Source organism: Gopherus evgoodei, chromosome 4 (genome assembly GCF_007399415.2).
Source record: "Gopherus evgoodei ecotype Sinaloan lineage chromosome 4, rGopEvg1_v1.p, whole genome shotgun sequence".
In the NCBI taxonomy this organism is placed as follows: Eukaryota; Metazoa; Chordata; order Testudines; family Testudinidae; genus Gopherus; species Gopherus evgoodei.
The window spans coordinates 138474897-138493404 of NC_044325.1; the positions used below are offsets into that span (position 1 = coordinate 138474897).

Consider the following 18508-nt stretch of genomic DNA (forward strand, 5'->3'; position numbering starts at 1 on the left):
CTTGGCTGAACTGAAACAAACCGTTAACACGTAGCTGCGGCTCAGAGTCCCTCATGCAGCCAGCCATGGAAGCTTACCCCCAAAGTGATTGTAATGCATAGTCCTGCTCTGCTGCTGGGCCCAAAGGGGAAAATGACAAGGGTGATGGTTCCCCTAGGTCAGCACAGGGCTTTGGGGAGCTCGGCCGGAGCTGAACAGGAGAGGGAGCTCCCTTCAAGCTCTCTCAATTAGGGGACCTAAAAGCCCGAAGGGCAGCCTCGAGGTCTCCACCTTCAAATCTTCCCCGCAAGGCCAGCAGCTGAGGAGGGTGGGCCAGAACATCAGAGCCGTGGGAAATAGGAGGAAGCTGGGGAAGCATCAGACAGTTCTGTCGCTGTGAGTGACAAGGGAGTTTGAGACGATCGGAGGGAGTGGTGCTCAGCCAGCCCTGTCAGATAAACCTCCCCATGGATCTTGGCTCCCCTCTCAGGGCTGCAGGGAGAAACCCCTCTCAATTGCATGCTGGCGGCAGCTTCTGTGCAAAGTGGAGATAAGGGGTGCAGCAGGGAAAATGGGTGTGTGTGTGGGGATGGGGGGGGCTTTGACAGATCTGTCCTCAACTACTGTAGTTTAAAAAAGAAAACTAAAATATAGACAGCCATAAGCAGCCCCCTCCCCTCCTTTCCCTACCAAGAAGTGTGTGTGGAAAAAAAATAAAACAAAACATTAATGCAACTGTTCTACAGGAGCCTTCCCTCAGTAAATTTCACTAGGAATAAAAGAAACTACACAAACCAGTAGGCTAAATTTTAACCCTGTCCACTAAGAAAGAGAAACAACAGAGCCCATTCTCCCTCTTCGAGTTAACAGCGTCCGTCAGCGAGTGCGACGGCCGCTCCGTCGGTTTGATCGCTATTCCAGCGCTGCTGCTGTTTGAGTGTGAGAAAGTTGTGCAGGGGGGCGGAGGAGAAAAAAAAACCCACCAAGGATTTTTGTTTTGTTTTGTTTCGTTCCTTCCTCAGTCCAAGAACTTGACGAGAAATTGGTTAAGTTGTATGATGAGGTAGTGCGGGGTTCAAGCATTTTCACTGCTCCTCTTCGGATGACTCCTGCGAAACATTCACCTCCTCTTCGTCCTTCTGCTGTAAGAGAAGGGAGGAGTGAGGTAGCTCCAGGTCAGCGTACGAACCTACGTCATGTCTAGTGCACCATTAAAGAGACAGCCCTCTTTAAACATGCCCCTTGATGACTCTGTATGTTTAAAATACTCAACGGCCTTTGAGTGGAGCCCTAACCAGATTTAACTTCAAATCAAGTTCCCAAGCACCGCCAGGCCCAGCCGGTGCTTGGAACTCTCTCCACTCCAAGGCACAGATCCGAACTAGTCCCAGCATTGCCACAGTGACTTTGACTCCGCCTCTTTGCCCGGGTTGCCATACCTGGGAAATGAGGATAAGGGCACCTGCCTGACTTTGGAAAGTGCTTTGAGAGCTACAGATTAAAAAGTGAGTTAGGGACAGAGTCACATAACCAAGGTCGTGCCATACTTGGTGGTGGCTAGCAACTGAACATGGAAGAATCCTGATGCTTGGCGCCCTGCTCTTAGCATTGGACCATAGCACCTCTGCCAAGGAGACACCCCAAATCTGTGTCTCCAATGGGCCCCTGTAATGAATTCTGGTTCCTGTCCTCAGGGAGAAACACCTGTGCTGGCTAATGGTGGCAGGGCCAATCTCAGGTATTAATGTGGTAGTGTGCACCCTGGGGCCCTGGTCCTGAGTAGGTCTTTAGCCTCGGCCATAGCAGAAATACTCAACACTAGTAACTTTCATGGACGTGAATAGCCCAACAAAAAACATATCCAGTGGCTAGCTGCAGTGCTTCCCAGAGGCCACAAGAGGGGACCACAGTAGCAGCTGGAATCTCAACATGCCCGGTAAGACCAACTGTGCTCTTCCTCCCTCTTTTGCAATGGACCTCTGTTCACCCACTCGGGAGTGCAGCACCCTCCCTTACTCACCCCACCTCCCAAACTTGCAAGACAGGGGGCAGGTGTCAGCACTGCTGGCAGGAACCCCTGGGCTGAGTGCCATAGCAATGGCATGAACCGGAGCGAAGGCATTCCTTGAAACGCACTCCTCCGCCTGGCTCTCTTTAAAGAGACACGCACGCTCTCAAAACAGTCTGAGTCACCCTCACACTCAGCCATGAGTCAGCAACCTCCACTTCCTCGTGTTTCATTCATAAAAAAATAAACCATTGAAGCCGGCATGGAAAGCGGCTGCCAATTCCATACAAAGTGTTCCAGTGACACAGACCTTCTCACTTAGCGAAGGAAGGAAGTGAGGCATGGGCCCTGGTTAACCCTTCTCCGCTCCTGGGAAGCGGATTGTGGTTAACCAGCATGCCAGGACAACCCAGAATAGAAAAAGGGGTTTGGCAGCCCCACCTGGGGAGTGAGGAAGCCGGCTAGAAAATCCTGCAGCTGTACGAACCCAAGGCCCTGCTTGCAGGCCAAGTCGTTTTCAGTTTAGACATTGGTTTCACTTGGAGAATTTCAGGTGTTTAGGTAACAGCTCCCCAGGAGCGCCTGCAAAGGAATTTGCAGATTTCAAAGCCAAAGACACTGTAAAAATAATTTGAGGTGAGCTTGGTGGATCACTTGACGATTACCTGTTCTGTTCCTTCCCTCTGAAGCACCTGGCACTGGAAAACAGGATCCTGGACTAGAGGGACCTTTGCTCTGACCCAGTGTGGCCATTCTTATGTTTGTTCTAGAATAGCAGTGAATGAGGGATTGTGCAAGTTTCAGCGATGCAGCTTTGCACTAGACTCCTGCAGTGCCAGCCCAGCCCCCAGCTGCTCATGCTAGGGCAAAGCACCCCAATCCCCTCCCTTCACCGCACAGGAATGCTGGGGACACTTGTGTTCTGTGTTGTGCAGGAGCCCAGACTAGATCATAACAGTCCTTGTGGTTTTTATGAATGCATCTCACTCTAGATCTTTGCTGTTCCCATTTCCGGCCTCATTCAGCCAGGGATGGTTCTAGAATTTGACAAGACAGGCATTTTTCTACCAGTCAGGCTAGAGCAAGTCTTCCCCTCTTGCTATGCAAGCTGGGATTCGAACCTACGTCTTGAAGAGCGAGCAGCCAAGTGCACTGTGCACCATATATGTTGTTATCCCTTGTCTGCGTTTCCAGACAAACTCCCTTCAAAGCTGCATTTAGGAGACCCCTCCAAATCTGGTGGCAAGCGGCAGCATCTCGCAGCATTGGTGCAGGATATTGGAAACCAACTATCCAGGCTCCCTCCCCTTCTCTGAATGTGGGGTCATTACAGCCAACCAGCAGCGGGTGAGCATGGCACATTTAGCAAAGATGCTTTTGCCAAGGGTTGAGGCTACAACATGCTGAGCCTGAGATGGGGGGGGGGTCTGCTATGCAATGTGACCCTGACAGCAACGTAATGCTTAGCTTGAATGGAATTACACCAGGGAGGAATTTAGCGGGTGTACAAAGAAAGGGAAAACTGAAGGTGGCGGCTGGAGACAGCAAAGACTGAAATCCTCAGGGGGCTGGTGGGATGCAGAGGAACCCATGGGGCAGTTGGGGGAAGGTGGGAGGAATCCAAGTACTGTTTACAGAGTGCCCCAAGTTGCCAGGCTATCCAAGCTGGCTGTACAAGGGGATCCAGCGGAAGAGGCAGGCAGTGCCGCCTTAACCTGGAAAGAAGCAAGAAAACCATGGTTCTGCAGAGCTCAGGGAGCCAGCAGAGAGCTCCCTAGGGCAGCAGATAGCAGTTTACAGCAGGGGAAGGGTGGGGCGGCTGCAGTAGCTTATCGCTGCTGGGGCGGGGTGCTGCTGGGAGAAGCTCAGACTGCCAGGCACTGCAGGAGGGTCTGTGACAGCCAGAGAACCTCAGTGGCTGGGAAAGGGAAGCAAGAGGAGCAATGTATGGGGGCAGAGGGAATTTGCTGCACACTCACTCTGCAGGAATGCCACCCTGGTAACACACCACAAAGCCTTGGGCAGGCCTGTGCCAGCTAGTTGAAGAGAACAAGCCACTTCCTGTTAGTCACTCCGGGGAGCAGGGAAAGAACACTGAGCTAATTACAGCCATTTAAAGTTGTCATGGACCACAGAGAGGCGGATTGCCACCTCCTGTATTACAGTTTACCCACCAGGAACCCCTCTGACACCCCCCTGAGACACCCGTCCCCTCGCTGTACTCCGCCAGGCATCATCCGGCACCAGGATGTGACTGTGTCCCCTTGACCACAGTATATTGCATCACACCCCTAAGGTGTATCACAGTGCAGTTTCCAAGGACATCTGGCATGGACGTAGGACTGCAACCCTGCTACTTCGATGCCGCAGCCTTAGGAACTTCCAGCCCCTAGATTTGGTTGCATCCCCCATGCTATATTTTAGCACAGGTCCTGAGGAGCTTCCAGTACCAAGACACAACCGCATGCCCACTGCTCGATCAGAGCACGGCGCGTGCTGCCAATGTCCAGCACAGAGATGCAGCTCCTTGCACCTCAGCCCCTTCCACTCTCTGTGGTGCTGCTGTGGTTGCAAAGTAGTCAAATGAGGGTGGGACCATGTCGAACCGCATGGTTCTCATGGAAATTCACAACGACAGAAGAGACAGATCGCAGACCCAGCTTTCGGTGCAAAGGGAGAATTCCCATCAGCAGTACAAGGGCTATGGCATGGAGTGTAGCAATTTGTGAGCACTGATATCCATGCAGACTAGCCAGGGTCAGTACATTCATTAGCCCACCACCACCTGGAAAGCCCCAAGAACAGAGACCAGCTCTTATTACAGCACAGAGGCGAAGCCATCCATCTGCAGTGTGGTGCACCCAGACTGCAGTCACTGTGATTCCTCCAGGACACAAGAGGCTCAGAGTTTCATGCTACTCCTCTTGATCCCACCCCCCTTGAGACTGGCTTCCTCCCTGCAAGAAGCAGGCCTCTTTCCTCACCTTGCATTTGTGCAAGGGCCTGATCCTGTGAGGCGCTGCATGCTCTCCATTCACTGGGAGGAGAGGGGGCTCAGCACCTGGCAGAATTGGGCCCCGGAGAACAATTAGGATAGGAAGGTTCCACTTACTGATTTTTTGGGTCGGCCTCGAGGTTTCCTCCCAGGTGTTACTGCAGCTTTCTAAACACAGAGAGAACTTTTAAATCCACAGAGGGGACTGAAGAAAGACCCCCTCGTCGCCTCCGTCCCTGGAAATCTTTGATTTCTATTGTCTTTTAGCTCAGATGTCTTATACCTCACCTTGTCAAACTCGTCAAACAAGTGGCAGTTCCCAGGCTGCCCTTTGGCTGCTGGACACAAAGATGGCCCCAGGGGCTAGATCCCTCCCCCCCCCCCCGTACCCTCCCCCCCATCAGAGTTATTTTCCAGCATTTGATGGCCGGGCCACAGCCCCATGACTCAGAAATTTGCAGGATATGAGTCGCATGTTTTCAAAACAGCTTTAAAACACAAACACACACACATATCACACGAACCCTCTGTATATCTCTACCCCTCCCTTCCCAGCGATGTCTCATACTCTGTCATTTATACAGTCTGTCCTCAAAGACTTCCTGGGGGGCCTGAAGGGAGCTTGAAACCTCATCCCCCTCCCTAACACACACGTGACCCTGAGAGAACCAGCACACTGCTGCTAAGTCACTGCTGCCACAGATTCCTCCCCAAGTATCACCTTACCTATAAGACTTTATCCTTCTATGAAGCAAGGATCTCAAAACTGTCCACCCACCTCCTGCCAGTCCTGTGTGATGGGTATCCTTATTCCCATCTTACAGGTGGGCAAACCGAGGCACAGGAGAAAGTAACTTGCCCAAGGTCCCACACAGCAGGAATAGAACCCAGGTGTCCCAACTCTCACCTCCCCCTTCCAATGTAACCTTCCCATTTACTGGGGGAAAATATCCCTCTGGAACCACTCCCCTCTTGAACTCCTTCCCTGTCAGGGGCTGAGAGTCAGGGAGCACATGCACAGCAACGGCCAGGAGCAAGCACATGACTGACCACAGCTACAGAGTCTGGGTCTGGATGGATGCGCTCAGAAAGGAGCCTCTTTCTATCCTCTGCCCCACACCATTCCTTTGGGGCCCATCCGCCATTTGCAGCTGGCTAGAATAATGGTGGGATGCTCAAGGCTGCCGTTAAACAGAAGATGGGGTGTGAGCCCTCCCCTCGTCCAGCTGATCGCAGCCCAGAGTCTATGGTAAGAGCTTTCCCTGCTCCACCGCCATTTTCCTCCCTGCAGGAGGTCCTAATCTTTCCCTGCCCATTCTCGGCCATCCAAACCCCAGCTGCCTCGATGCCGCTTACGCCGACACCGAGAAACAAAATGTCACCAGCTGTCCCACTTGGATGCAAATGGCTTCACGTGATGAGTCCAAGGGACCCTCATGTTCCTCCACCCACTACCTCTCCACACAAGCATCAGTGATCATTGACTTCCTTTAATGAGGAGTTCCTGGGGTCTGTATTGGTGATGGCAGGGGCGGGGGAGAGGCCACCTGCAAAAATCTGGATGCCCATTCGTCTGGTCCAAACCCTGTCTGTCTGCACAGCTGGGCTAGAAATCTCACCACTGAGCCCACTGCATGCAGGAAGTTCCGTCACCTCCAGCTTCCCAGAACAGAAATCCTGTGGATGCCAAGAAATCCAAGGGAGAGGGACATCTTGTGACCAGACACCCCCAGGCTCCAGTGCCCAAATGCCAAAGAGTCACTTCAATCTTAAATGGCCATTAAGAAGCAGTGGATGGGGAAGGTCATGTGGTTTTCCCTCTCCCACCCCATACCTACCCTGCCTTTAGAAGTGGCCTTGTTTTTGCTCCCCTTTGGTCTGCCACGTGGTCTCTTGGGGGTTGGTGCCTCGCTGGGTTCCTGCTGGGGACAAAGGACAGGACTTGTCAGCAGATACCCAGATCTGCAGTGATTAGCGCCGAGAGTCAGGGCTGGGGCAAGCACAGTCCATTCACAGCCCACTTGCCCATCCAAGTGGGATCCCAGTGCACCCAAGAGCACGAAGGAATCCCAGCAAAACAAAATAAATCAGAGTCCCGGCATTGAAGAAGCATGCATATCATAGGGCCTCTGTTATGGAAATGCCCACAGCACGGCACTGCACCCGCCCCCCTCAATCTTAATACACAGATGCCAACCAAAACACCTGGCTAGTGTTTGCATTGCAGCAGAGGCAGATCAAGAGCAAACAATGCATGCTGGGACCTGTAGTTTCCAAGGGCTGTGGGAATTCAAAACGAACCGATGGCCACAGAGGGCCTGCACTTAGACTAGCTCTGCTTTCAGGTGACGCACTCTGCTGTGGACAGAATGCACCTGTCACGCTGCGCCCAGGAGGGATGTGGGACAAAGCAGACGGGGGCTACCTGGACTTCTGATGGAACAGGCCATTGGTGGTGGTCGGGGGGGAGGAAAGGCATGAACCTTCCGAGAAGAGGCTGCTTTTCCTCCCAGATTTGGAGACGTAAGGGAGAACGCCATGGGGCTGATTTTTGGAGTGGGCCCTGGGATGTCTCCCTTTAACAATAAAACAGTTAACCCAAGAGCCCAAAGCCCAGGAGAGACTACTCTGAAATTCCAACACCTGGAGACTCATACGAAAAACAATCTTGTGAATTATGCATTATTCCGGTGTCACTGCTACAGTTTCTAATACCCAGGCACTTTCCGTTTATAGCTGCAGCTATTAGCAAACCAGTAATCCAACACCCGCAGCCCTGCCCCCACCTCCACAGAGTGACTGCCTCCCCCCACCAATCCGAGCCCTGCTAGGCAGATATTCCACCAGCCGGAAGAGGAAGGAGGTGGAATCAGCTGGCTCCTGGCAGTTAAAAGATTGATACCAAGGGCCAGTTGCTGATCTTGGTTAGGCTGGTGTGAATGTGGAGAAACTGCAATGGCTGAGAGCAGAGTTAAGCTCCCAAATGAGATGTGCTCACAATTTCCTGTGCTTCCCCAGCTCCCTGGGTTTATGCTTAAGGTAATAATGCAACAATAAAGGGAACAGAGGAATGACACTTTCCAGTGGTTAGAACACTAAGTGGGAATTGGAACACCTGGATTCCCTTCCTAGCTTTGCCACTGACCTGCTGTATGCCCTGTGGTTGCCACTGTAACATGCCTGCTTAGCAAAATGCTTTGAGACCCTCATCTGCATAGGCACTAGACCATCCTCAGCTGAACCCAATTAGTCTTAAAGTTTAAGGGGATCATAGATTGCTAGTTAACTGCTGCAGTTCCAGGTGATGGGCAGGGGAATTCTCCCTTCCCCGCAGGTGTAGCCCATCATCTTTCAGGTCCTGCTACGAGTTATAAATAGTTGGCTAACTAAGTGTGTTGGCTGTACGACAGTGAGCAGAGAAATCAGAGTTAGTGCCTGGGCCTTACATGACAGAAACTTATACAAACAAAATTCCCACTGGTTCAGCAGGACTGACCAGTGCAGACAAGGCAGCTTTGGTGTTTTTCAGTCAATGAAACCTGCTTTTCAGCAGGTTTAACTACCATGATCATAAAACTTGATTCAGCTGCAGAAATCTTGTCTATATTAGGACTCCCCTCAGTTCAACTGAACTAGAGGCAGAACTGGTGGAATTCTTTATTTATTTATTTTTTTTTGTAAGTTTCCCTGCTATAACTAAAGCCTCTAAGGTCATCTTGTTACCATCGCCTTTACTTAGCTGGAGTTTCCTGAGGACACTTTGGGCATAGCAAGGAGAAGACCATAATGTTTATATAACTAAGTGACTCCACAACTACACCTCCAGAAATGCAGCCGCCACTGGGGGAGAGGAGAGCAGCTGAGAGGGAGGATAGTTTGGCAAACTCATACTCTCTAAGAAGTTCCAGGGGGTCTCTGCTGTTCACGTGTAGCAAAGAGTCGGGGTTTATAAGTTGGTATCAGGAGACAAGCTATGCATGTATTTGCTTCCATGGTGGTGAGCCTAATGTCTAGAAATTGGACATATGGCATGATTCTTAATGTCAGTAAGTACCTTAGGTGAAACCTCATTTTGTTCTGTTCTGTTCATCCCTAGGGTAAATGTTACTCTTCACTGAAATTTCCTTCTGTTTGTGCCTTTGTGTTGCCTTTTGACCTTGCCTCCTAAATCCTTCTGGCCCAGCTTGGAAGCCAGAATTTAATCTTACCTATTGCTTTGCCCCATGCTAGATCTTGGGATGAAATCTCAATAAGCATAGATTCAGCACTCTCTGATGCTGGGAGTAGCCTCATTTTGCAGATCACAAGTTAAGAAACTTGCCCCAGGCTGCCAACATTGTAAGGCAGTGGCAGAGTTGGGAGAGAACCCAGGAGCCCTGACTCCCAGTCCTTGGCTGTAACCACCAGAAGGTGCTAGATGGGTGATGCCTCCCAGGTGGCAGGTCAGTCATGGAGATGCCTCATTTTTTCCTTTCCTCCCCACAGACCTGTCTGCATGGAACATGGAAGAAAGCAATTCTCCATACCTGAGGCTTCTTCCTGGGTCGTCCCCGTCCTCTCTTCTCAGACACGTCCTCCTCCTGTTTGGAAGCCAAGGGCTGGCTGGATTTTGCACTAGATTCGCTCATCGTCTTTCTTCCAGAGGACAAAAGAAGAAGAAAGGGTAAGTACAGAACACTCGTCTAGATGACCTCTGTTATATAGGTCACAATCAGCCCCATGATACTGATGGGGAAATGGGGGCACAAAGAAGGGAAGAGTCGTGTGTGGTTGATTTAGTTGGTGTTGGCCCTGCTTTGAGCAGGGGGTGGGACTAGATGACCTCCTGAGGTCCCTTCCAACCCTGATATTCTATGGTATCCTAGGGAAAGCCACCCAGGTCCTGGCAGTCAGAATTACAAACTGAGGGAGGTCATTGGTCAGTGCATCTGTCATGTCCAATCAGAATTGTGCACTCTTCTCTGCCAGTTCTCACCCTTCTTTCCCCACAATGACCTGTGTTGGATCTATCAACAATAAGTTTCTTGGGGCACAACAGTGCAAGTAATCTTAGTGTTTCCTTCAGAACACAAAGGTTTTTGTGCCTCACCCTTTGCCCATCTCTCTGCAAGTACCCAAAATCAGAGGCCCCTTTTGAAAGCCTGGGCCCTGCTGTTGCATGTAGTTGTCCCCGCACCCCACTGCTCAGGTCAGGGTGGGGTGGAATGGCAGGGGTGTCAGGAGTGCTCAGTGGAGGGAGTCCGTCCTGCTATGCCTGGTGCTAACCAGCAACCCTTCACTGCATGCACCCTCTGGTTATTTACACAGGTAGAGGAGTGTAAAGGCACATTGGACAGAGCTACCAGGAAAAGAGCAAGATGCATGATGGCTATGGAATAGTCTCCCAAGGGAACGTGGCAGGAGCCCCATTGCCTAGGGAACTTAAAAGTAGCTGCACAGAGTACTCCACCAGGGAATAATCCTGCTTTGGTAGGAGACGGTCAAGTAGGACCTCAAAGGGCTTTTCTAGCTACCAATTCTGTCTTCCAGGCTGATCCTCTTCCTATCGAGTTTTTAACCCATGGTCTGTACAGTGCTCCCCTTTCTTGTCTTGGGAACACTTCTCTAAGGCTGCTGGAGAAGATACTCCAGCGGGCATTTATGCTTCTGTTGTTTGTTTTGCTGAGTTCAGGGTCCCCACTGTCCTGGGTGTTGTACATGTGCAACAGTAAGAAAGAGTTCCTGCCCTGCCTTGTCTTACAGCTGAAGATAAGATGGAGAAAAGGAGGATTATTTACCCAAGCTTGGCAGATGGGCAACTGAGGTGTAGAAAGATAAAGAAACTTGCCCTGGATTGCACACTGAGTAGTCAGGGATCAAATTTTCTAAATCCCAGCCTAGTGCCTTTGCTATAAGCCCTGCCTTTAGTTCCAGTGTATCTCATGCTGATCCCAAGAATACCCCAACAGGATCCACACCTTGATCCAGTCAGAGTGCCTGGCTCTTTTGATGCTATCCCGCAGCTTTGTACTGTCCCTCTCAGTCACAGGTAGATCTTAGGGATACAGAGCAAAATGCATCCTGCACTATCCATTGTCACATCCTGCCAGGCTGAGACATGGATGGAAGGGGGAGTATGTTCCAACCTGACATTGTGCTAGGTGCTGTACAGAGACTGTCCTTGCCCCCAAAATATTTAGTCTGAATTAATTCCCTGCAGCACTGGAGCCAAACTGTACCCTCTGTGGAGGAGCCGTGGGTGGGAGAAGTGGTGCAAAGGTCACCTTGAGGCGGCTGTTAAAGCCAGTCAGAAGGAAGCGCCCCTGAGCACCCCCAGCTGGCTCCCTTGTTGAGTTCTCATGCTCCTTGTCTCCAGCTGTGACTCCTAGCACTGGAAGTGGAGCTGGGATTCCCCTGCCCTCCACAGCTGCTGCTCCCCTGAATTCCTTCCCCCAAGCCGTGCAGTGCCCTACACACACATTGCATGCACCAGGGACTCCCTGCAACTTTAAATTCTCTGTGTGCCCCCAACCACACTCAACAAAATAAGTCCATTTTTCTAGCAGTTAAGCCACTGGCCACCAGTGCTCAGAATAACATCTCCTCCAAGTCAGCAGTGACTAGAATGGGTCCAATTCCAAAAGGATCAGCAACATTCAGGAAACAAAACCCACGCCCAGCAAAATGCCTTCGGGTTCACTAAAACAAGTGACACTAGCATCTAAATTAGTTTGTCTGAATAAATCTGTGGCAGAGCAGTCAGCAAACTCATCCCCAACTGATCACAAGAGAAGCCTTAATGTAGTCCATGTGAGACCATCTAGAGTTAAGGGACTGCCATCCAGCTCGAGGAAGCTAACACCTTGGTAAAGGTTAATCTGGATACTTTATAGAGTAGTAAAAAAGTTTCAAGGACCCTCCTCCCATCTATAAAGAAGGGGTGTTTGCAACACCCTGAAACATGTTCACAATCCCCCAATGGAGAACTCATGTCCCAGGAAAACAGGTGCTTAATGATAATTGTTGTCAGCAACTGGATCCCATTCAAATGACATTGAAAGTTGTGTTCGGAGGGGACAAATCTCTATCCAACAAGCAGTGGTCAGTCCCATCTACCCTCCCAGCTGTAGCAACCGAACAAGGTCCCCTTTGCAGACAATTGCCCTCAGCAATGGCTGGTTTGCTCAAATTCACACCAACAGTTTTTGTCCCACGGTGATGGGCATGTAGCCGTCCTCAGCAGGGCTTCACTGCTATAGTCTGAAATGGCCAAGCTGGGAAGTTCAGATTTCTAAACAAGTTGCATAGTGTGATAAAAGCCCAAGGAAACCACACACACATCGTGAATGCACAGACCTTCTAGGTTTTTAAAACAGTACATATGGGCTCATGTTCAGTTGTGGAAGTGACTCACAAGTAAGTAAACCTCAGAAGCCACAGCCTCATGTAAACACCCCTATGTATTACTCATTACAGCCAAAAGCCCTTCAAGGATTCTCTCCCTCAGAAACATGGTTCCAATGTTTTGGGTTGGGTTTGTTTTTAAGTAAAATTCTTGGCCACTTGGGTATCCAGTTAAGAAGTCAGGACGCTTGTCAAATGTGATGCATCCTCTGAGCACTCTCTTCCATCTCTAAAAACCTGAACATGCAGGTGTGGGGAGCGCTGGACCCACAACATAGTTACCTCCGCCTTCTGGAAAAGCCCCTCATCTAGGGCTGCATGGGGCAGGACTCAGCCCTGTAGCAAACAGTCCACTGTGCTAACTCAGGGTTCCTGGTCCCCATTCTGACCCTGTAGCGAAGTTTTTGGCAGAGCTGTGTTGCCATGGAGGCAGGGGTGGCTCTAGACATTTCGCTGCCCCAAGCACGGCGGCATGCTGCGGTGGGCAGTCGCTGGTCCTGCGGCTCCACCAAAGTCGCGGGACCAGCGGACCCTCAGCAGGCATGCTTCCGAAGGCTGCCTGCCTGCCGCCCTCCTGGCAACCGGCAGAGCACCCCCCATGGCATGCAGCCCCAAGCACACGCTTGGCGTGCTGGGGCCTGGAGCCGCCCCTGCATGGAGGGAAGAGAGCCAGGAAGTATCCTAGAGACATAAACCTCTCAGTAGATGGCCCTACCCTCCAATGGACCCCTTCAAGAGCTGCATGGACCCATGTGGAAGAGATTTGCAGATTCTCTGGGCTGAACCCCCTGCCAGTTTTTGCAGGGGCCCTAACAGGCAACCTCAGTGCAGGATTATGAGGTGGGAGGGATAGCTCAGTGGTTTGAGCATTGGCCTGCTAAACCCAGGGTTGTGAGTTCAGCCCTTGAGGGTGCCATTTGGGGATTGGTCGTGCTTTGAGCAGGGGGTTGGACTAGATGATCTTCTGAGGTCCCTTCCAACCCTAATAATCTATGATTCTATGATTCGGAAATGGCCCTATATCTGTGCAGGGATGTGATAGGTCTTTTCCCTGTCTAAGGCAGAGTCTACACTACAGCCACGTCACTCTAGTGATGTAGAGTAGATGTTGCCTGTGTCAAGGGAAGAGTTTTTTCCATCAGCATGGTTCATCCACCTCCCCAAGAGGCAGTAGCTAGGTTGAGGGATGAATCCTGTCTACATTCATATTCCCACCAGGGGGTAGGTTAACCTAACTACATACAGTGCTCTGGGCACACAGTTCTTCACAGCCCCGAGTGAACTAGGTCGACCTAAGTTTTAGGAGCAGGCCAGGCCTCGCCTCATGCTTATGAAGAGAAGACTTCAGGGGTGTGCGAGGATCTAGTCAGATCACTTGGTTGTTTCTCTGTCCTTTGGCCTAAACCTCAGCAGCCAGGAAAGCAGGAAGTTAAAGCACAGCAGACACACACAACTGGCTGGCACCTGAGGAAGGAACATGGCATTTGTAAGAAGGGCCAGACTGGGTCAGACCAAAGGTCCATCCAGCCCAGTATCCTGTCGTCTGACAGTGGCCAGTGCCAGGTGTCCCAAAGGGAATGAACAGAACAGGTAAATCATCAAGTGATCCATCCCCTGTTGCCCATTCCCAGCTTCTGGCAAACAAAGGGGAGGGACACCATCCCTGCCCATCCTGGCTAATAGCTATGGGTGGACCTATCCTCCATGAACTAATCTAGTTCTTTCTTGAACCCTGTTATGGTCTGGGCCTTCACAGCATCCTCTGGCAAGGAGTTACACAGGTTGACTGTGCGCTGTGTGGAAAAAAATACTTCCTTGTTTGTTTTAAACCTGCTGCCTATTAATTTCATTTGGGGGCCCCTAGTTCTTGTGTTATGAAAAGGAGTAAATAACATGTCCTTATTTACTTTCTCCACACCAGTCACGATTTTTTAGACCTCTATCATATCTCTTTTTAGTCCTCCCTTTTCTAAGCTGAAAAGTCCCAGTTTTATTAATATCTCATTTGGAAGCTGTTCCATACCCTTAATGTTTGCTTCTCTCCCCAATCTCCACACTTAAGATTGATTTCACAGTTCCTTTGCACCAGCCACTAGCGCCACCAATCCAAGCCCAGTCACCACCTCACAGATTAACAACAAAAGAAAAGCAATATCCACAGGGTACAATCTCTTGCTTAGATCTCAGTTGCCACACACCCAAGAAGTCTTGTCAGAGCAGTGTCACAGGGACACCACCCAGAAGACAGAGCAGGCAGTCCCAACAGCAAAGGGATAAAATAAATAAAAACTGGTTTTATTGACGAGCACAGGAGGGGCTCGGGACAAGAAGCGCATGCAATTCCCTCCCTACTAACTTTACTAACATTCCAAGGGGCTGCTTTGAAGACCCCCGCTCTATTAGAGCAGCCATCCCTTAAAACAAGCATGATAAAAAGCAGGGGACCCCTGGAAGGGACAACACCATAAATCCTTTGAAAGTCTGTGTCTTAGAGGTTACAATTAAAACCACCACAGCGAGAATGGTTTGACTTCAGGAGTAGGGTCTAGACCCCTCTACAGGAGGAAGGAGTGGGAGTGGAAAGAAACCTTGTAAGGTTTACGGTGGGGAAGGCCATGGTGTATCTCCCCAGCCCCGTCATCACACCTTTGGATTGCAATTGAGTTTACCCTGAGCCTAAGCGGGACAGAAGGAGAGACCAACAGATCTCTTCCTCTCTGGACTCGTAATGAAACCAAGCCCTGGCCCGCAGCTGGAAGGGAAGTTTGGGAGCCAGGGAGAGCCCATAGCTGCTGGAACTGGGGGTGCTGCTGCACCCCCTGGCTTGAAGTGGTTTCCATCACATACAGGGTTTACAGTTTGGTTCAATAGCTCTCAGCACCCCCACTATACAAATTGTTCCTGGTAGAGACACTTCCCTTCCCCCCCCCCAAAAGCACCTCTATGGAGAGACACCTTAGCTTCTCCCTGCCCGCTCTCTATTTCCCCCTGAACAAGCCACCACCCACCCCAGATGGGCAAATCAAAGAGCCCCAGCACTGCAGAAATAACCCCCCCCCTTGCCGTATGATCAGCCCACCACAGCATGCCGGGAACACTGCACACTGGCCCAGCACCCAAAGTACACAAGCAAACAAGCAACCCCTTTACATAACGAACAGCACAGAGCCCCAGGAAAGCGTCCGCCCCCGCCCCCGCCCCCGCACCCCCAAAACACAGCAGTGGATTTACCACAGTCTCTTCTTGGTTGGAGAGGGGGAGACATGGCTCTGGGATCTGCCCCTTTAAAGGGCCGGGAGGAGGCGGGGTTTCTTGCGAGCCCAATGCACTACCTGCTCTTTGAAAATAAAAGAAGGGGGGAAACCCACCCCAACTCTGCCTGGCTATTGGCAGAAATGCAATGCAAAAAAAAAATGAATAAGTGGAGGAAAGTGCTGTCGCGCGATTTGAAAATGAAACCGGCTCGGAGTGTGCGTATTTGCAAAAATCGCAAGGGGGGACAGGGGAACCAGGAGCAGCACCATCACCCAAGCCCTGCAGGAGCGAACTCCGCTAGCAGCCCGGAGCCGATTGCAAGCTCTGAGCTCTCTGGCAGGGCACCCCCCTGTCGCTGCTGCTGCTCCTCCTCCCCAGCGCTCAGCTGTTGTCTCCGGAGGGGCTTCCATCCATCAGCTCGGAGACCTGCTGAAGAAATAGCAGTCCCCTCCCCCTCCCAAATCAGGTGCTTTAATAATAATAATAAAAAAATTAAGAAGGGGGAGGGAAGGTAGCTTTGCAGATTGTGCCTACCCCAACCTCAGCAAAAGCCCTCCCCACTTCCATTCTGCAATGCATGGTGAGAAGGAAAGCAAAGGGCATATTTATTCCGCATGCCTTGCTTGCCTCTCTCTGCACATTCGAAAAACCAGGCTTCATTATTATTATTTGCAATTTGAAAATGATTTTTTGCCCCCCCAGGTGCCCATTCGACTACAAAATAACCATCAAAATAAACAAAACACCAACTTACTAACCCGCCCCCCCATCTCCACCCAAAACAAAACGAAAAAAAAAAAAAAAGCCAGACACTCACAATTGCTCCCGATCTCGGATCTGTGTGGTGTGTGTGTTTTTTTCCTTGTGTGTCTGTGTTGTGATCAAATTAAACCAAAACCCCCCTTCTGGTTGCTGCTGATTGCAAATGCGGATCTGAAACAAGAAGGCAGGCAAAGAGAGAGACTCACTCACATACACATACAGACCAGCCAGGGCTCTCTTATTTATATAAATAAAAAAAATTGTTCCAAGAGGAAGGAAGCTGGGTCAAAATCATTTGCACGGGGAGGGGGGGTGGGGAGGGGGAAATAGGAAAGGGACAAAAAAAAACCCAAAAAAACCACCCTCCAAGCCTTACTGGAGGGAATCCAGCTGCTAAAAATAGCAAAATCACACTCCAAATTAAATAAGGGCAGGCAGGCTAAGCTAAAGGGAGCTTTAAGCCCTTCCAGTTGAGGGGTGGAGCCCAGCAGAGGCTACGCTACGCCATCACCAGTGGGTGGGGAAGATGCAAAGAAGGGGAAGGGAAGGGTGATTTAAAAGGACTGCTGTGGTTAAAGCCAATGTTGGAAAGTGGGTAAGAGGAAAAAAAACAGCAGTAGCAAAAAAGCAGCAAGAACCGCCTCCTCCTCTCCCCCCCTTAACAAAACAAACCTGGTCAGATGGAGGAGACAAGAAGAGAACTATTTTTCAGAGCTGTCATTTATACATATAAATATTAAAAGAGGGTAGAAACCCCCCCATTGTTCTTTTGTTTAAAGGAGAAACAATTCCTGTGTAGTACTGTGGGGGGAAAGGTAGCGTGGGAACATTGTCGTTCTGAGCCCCTGGTGCTGTTTATTATTTTTTAGAGAGATGCTCGCAGGTGGCTTTGAGCCCTCAGTTTTAAAAACACATTTCCTGTTTTTTTCAAATATACAAAATCGCTTTGATCGTGAACGGGGGCAGGACCTGGTTTTGTTACCTGCTTGTGCAGCACAGTTGGGACTGATCTTTGATTGGTGTTCCTAGGCTCTGCTGTAATAGAAATAAATAATTATAGAAGGGATACAGTCAACTTCAACTTGCTAGGGATGTGACTATGATCCCTTACTGCAGTTACTCCTGATTTGCACCAGTGTACATGAATGAAGAATCAGGGCAATATACTGTAATGTAGGCAACTCGTTCACAGCATGGACTGCATATCAATAGATGGTCTTGTGGCCATCTTCCCTTCTATCTGTGATTGTTCAGGCCCACCTCTGACCCATGTTCGCCACTTCATGACATTCTTGTAGTAGCTACGGCAATTGCTTATGTGGTACAGTAAGAGTGTATTTAATGTATTTTTAGCTTATTTTAATGTGATTTAATGGCTGGAAATAATGAAAAGCCAGTGCCATGTGATCAGCCCCGACCACCAGCTCCCCACTTTTTTTCCCAGAACCATTGTTGTAAACAACACTCTTTTCTTTACCTAGGTTATTATAGCATTAGTCTATTAAAAGTGAAAGAATTTTTAAAATCCAATTCACTTGTCCCTCTTTATGGTCTGTTTGTTTTGCATTTCTCCCAGCTTGGATAATGAAAATGAATTGAATCGGTTTCTCTTTTTCTGGGGGTCATTTTCCCATCCAGGCTCTTACTCCATCTTTGGGTTTCAAACTCTGCAGTTAGTTTTAAAGTTATTTCGTTGTCCTGTTATTTTGAAACGGCAGAGCTATTTCTGAGAGCCAAAGTTTTCAAATCTGCATGCCTACGGTTAAGTTCCCAAATAAAGATTTAGGAACCTAAATTGAAGTAGCTGGATTTTCAGACGTGCTGAGTAGCTGCAGCTCTCACCAGGTCTGAGCCTGCAATGAGATCAGTGTGGCTGCAGAGGTTCACCTATGCAGAATTTAGTGCAGGATTTGAGCCATGGATCTGGATGGGAGCGGAGATTCTCAGTATCTCTGGAAATCAGGCCACTCTTAAGGAGGGGTAGGATTTTTGGCCAGCACCTAGCACAGTGGAGTCCTGGTCCCTGACTAGGGCTCCGAAGAACTAATGCAATACAACTACTACTAGTAGTAGTACTTTTCAAAAGTGCATAAAACCTTTAGGAACACAGAGCAGTTTTTTTTTTA

General features: G+C 49.9%; 1 protein-coding gene across 5 annotated transcripts; it reads right to left on the reverse strand.

Annotated features, from left to right (window-relative positions):
* Positions 1-771: 771 nt before the first annotated feature.
* Positions 772-16848, reverse strand: HMGA1 (high mobility group AT-hook 1). 5 transcript variants are annotated; one of them, XM_030561351.1, is made up of 6 exons: positions 16759-16848; positions 16438-16553; positions 9509-9617; positions 6821-6904; positions 5100-5150; positions 772-1121 (listed from the first exon to the last, which is right to left on the reverse strand). In XM_030561351.1, the coding sequence occupies exons 3-6, from the start codon at positions 9608-9610 to the stop codon at positions 1065-1067; spliced, it is 294 nt and encodes a 97-aa protein (XP_030417211.1). In that variant the 5' UTR covers positions 9611-9617; positions 16438-16553; positions 16759-16848; the 3' UTR covers positions 772-1064. The 5 variants fall into 5 exon arrangements, with proteins under 5 accessions (XP_030417211.1, XP_030417213.1, XP_030417214.1 ...); XM_030561353.1 differs by lacking the exon at positions 16759-16848 and having other exon boundaries at positions 6821-6901; positions 16438-16694; XM_030561354.1 differs by lacking the exon at positions 16759-16848 and having other exon boundaries at positions 772-1118; positions 16438-16694.
* Positions 16849-18508: the final 1660 nt, after the last annotated feature.

What these genes read in the sequence shown, in the direction of transcription:
- HMGA1 (XM_030561351.1), bottom strand. Translation starts at nt 9,610, where the DNA reads ATGAGCGAATCTAGTGCAAAATCCAGCCAGCCCTTGGCTTCCAAACAG. An exon ending in GACCCAGGAAGAAGCCTCAG is followed by an intron (nt 6,905 to 9,508) that starts GTATGGAGAATT and finishes CTTTGTCCCCAG; the next exon opens with CAGGAACCCAGCGAGGCACC. An exon ending in AGGCCACTTCTAAAGGCAGG is followed by an intron (nt 5,151 to 6,820) that starts GTAGGTATGGGG and finishes CTCTGTGTTTAG; the next exon opens with AAAGCTGCAGTAACACCTGG.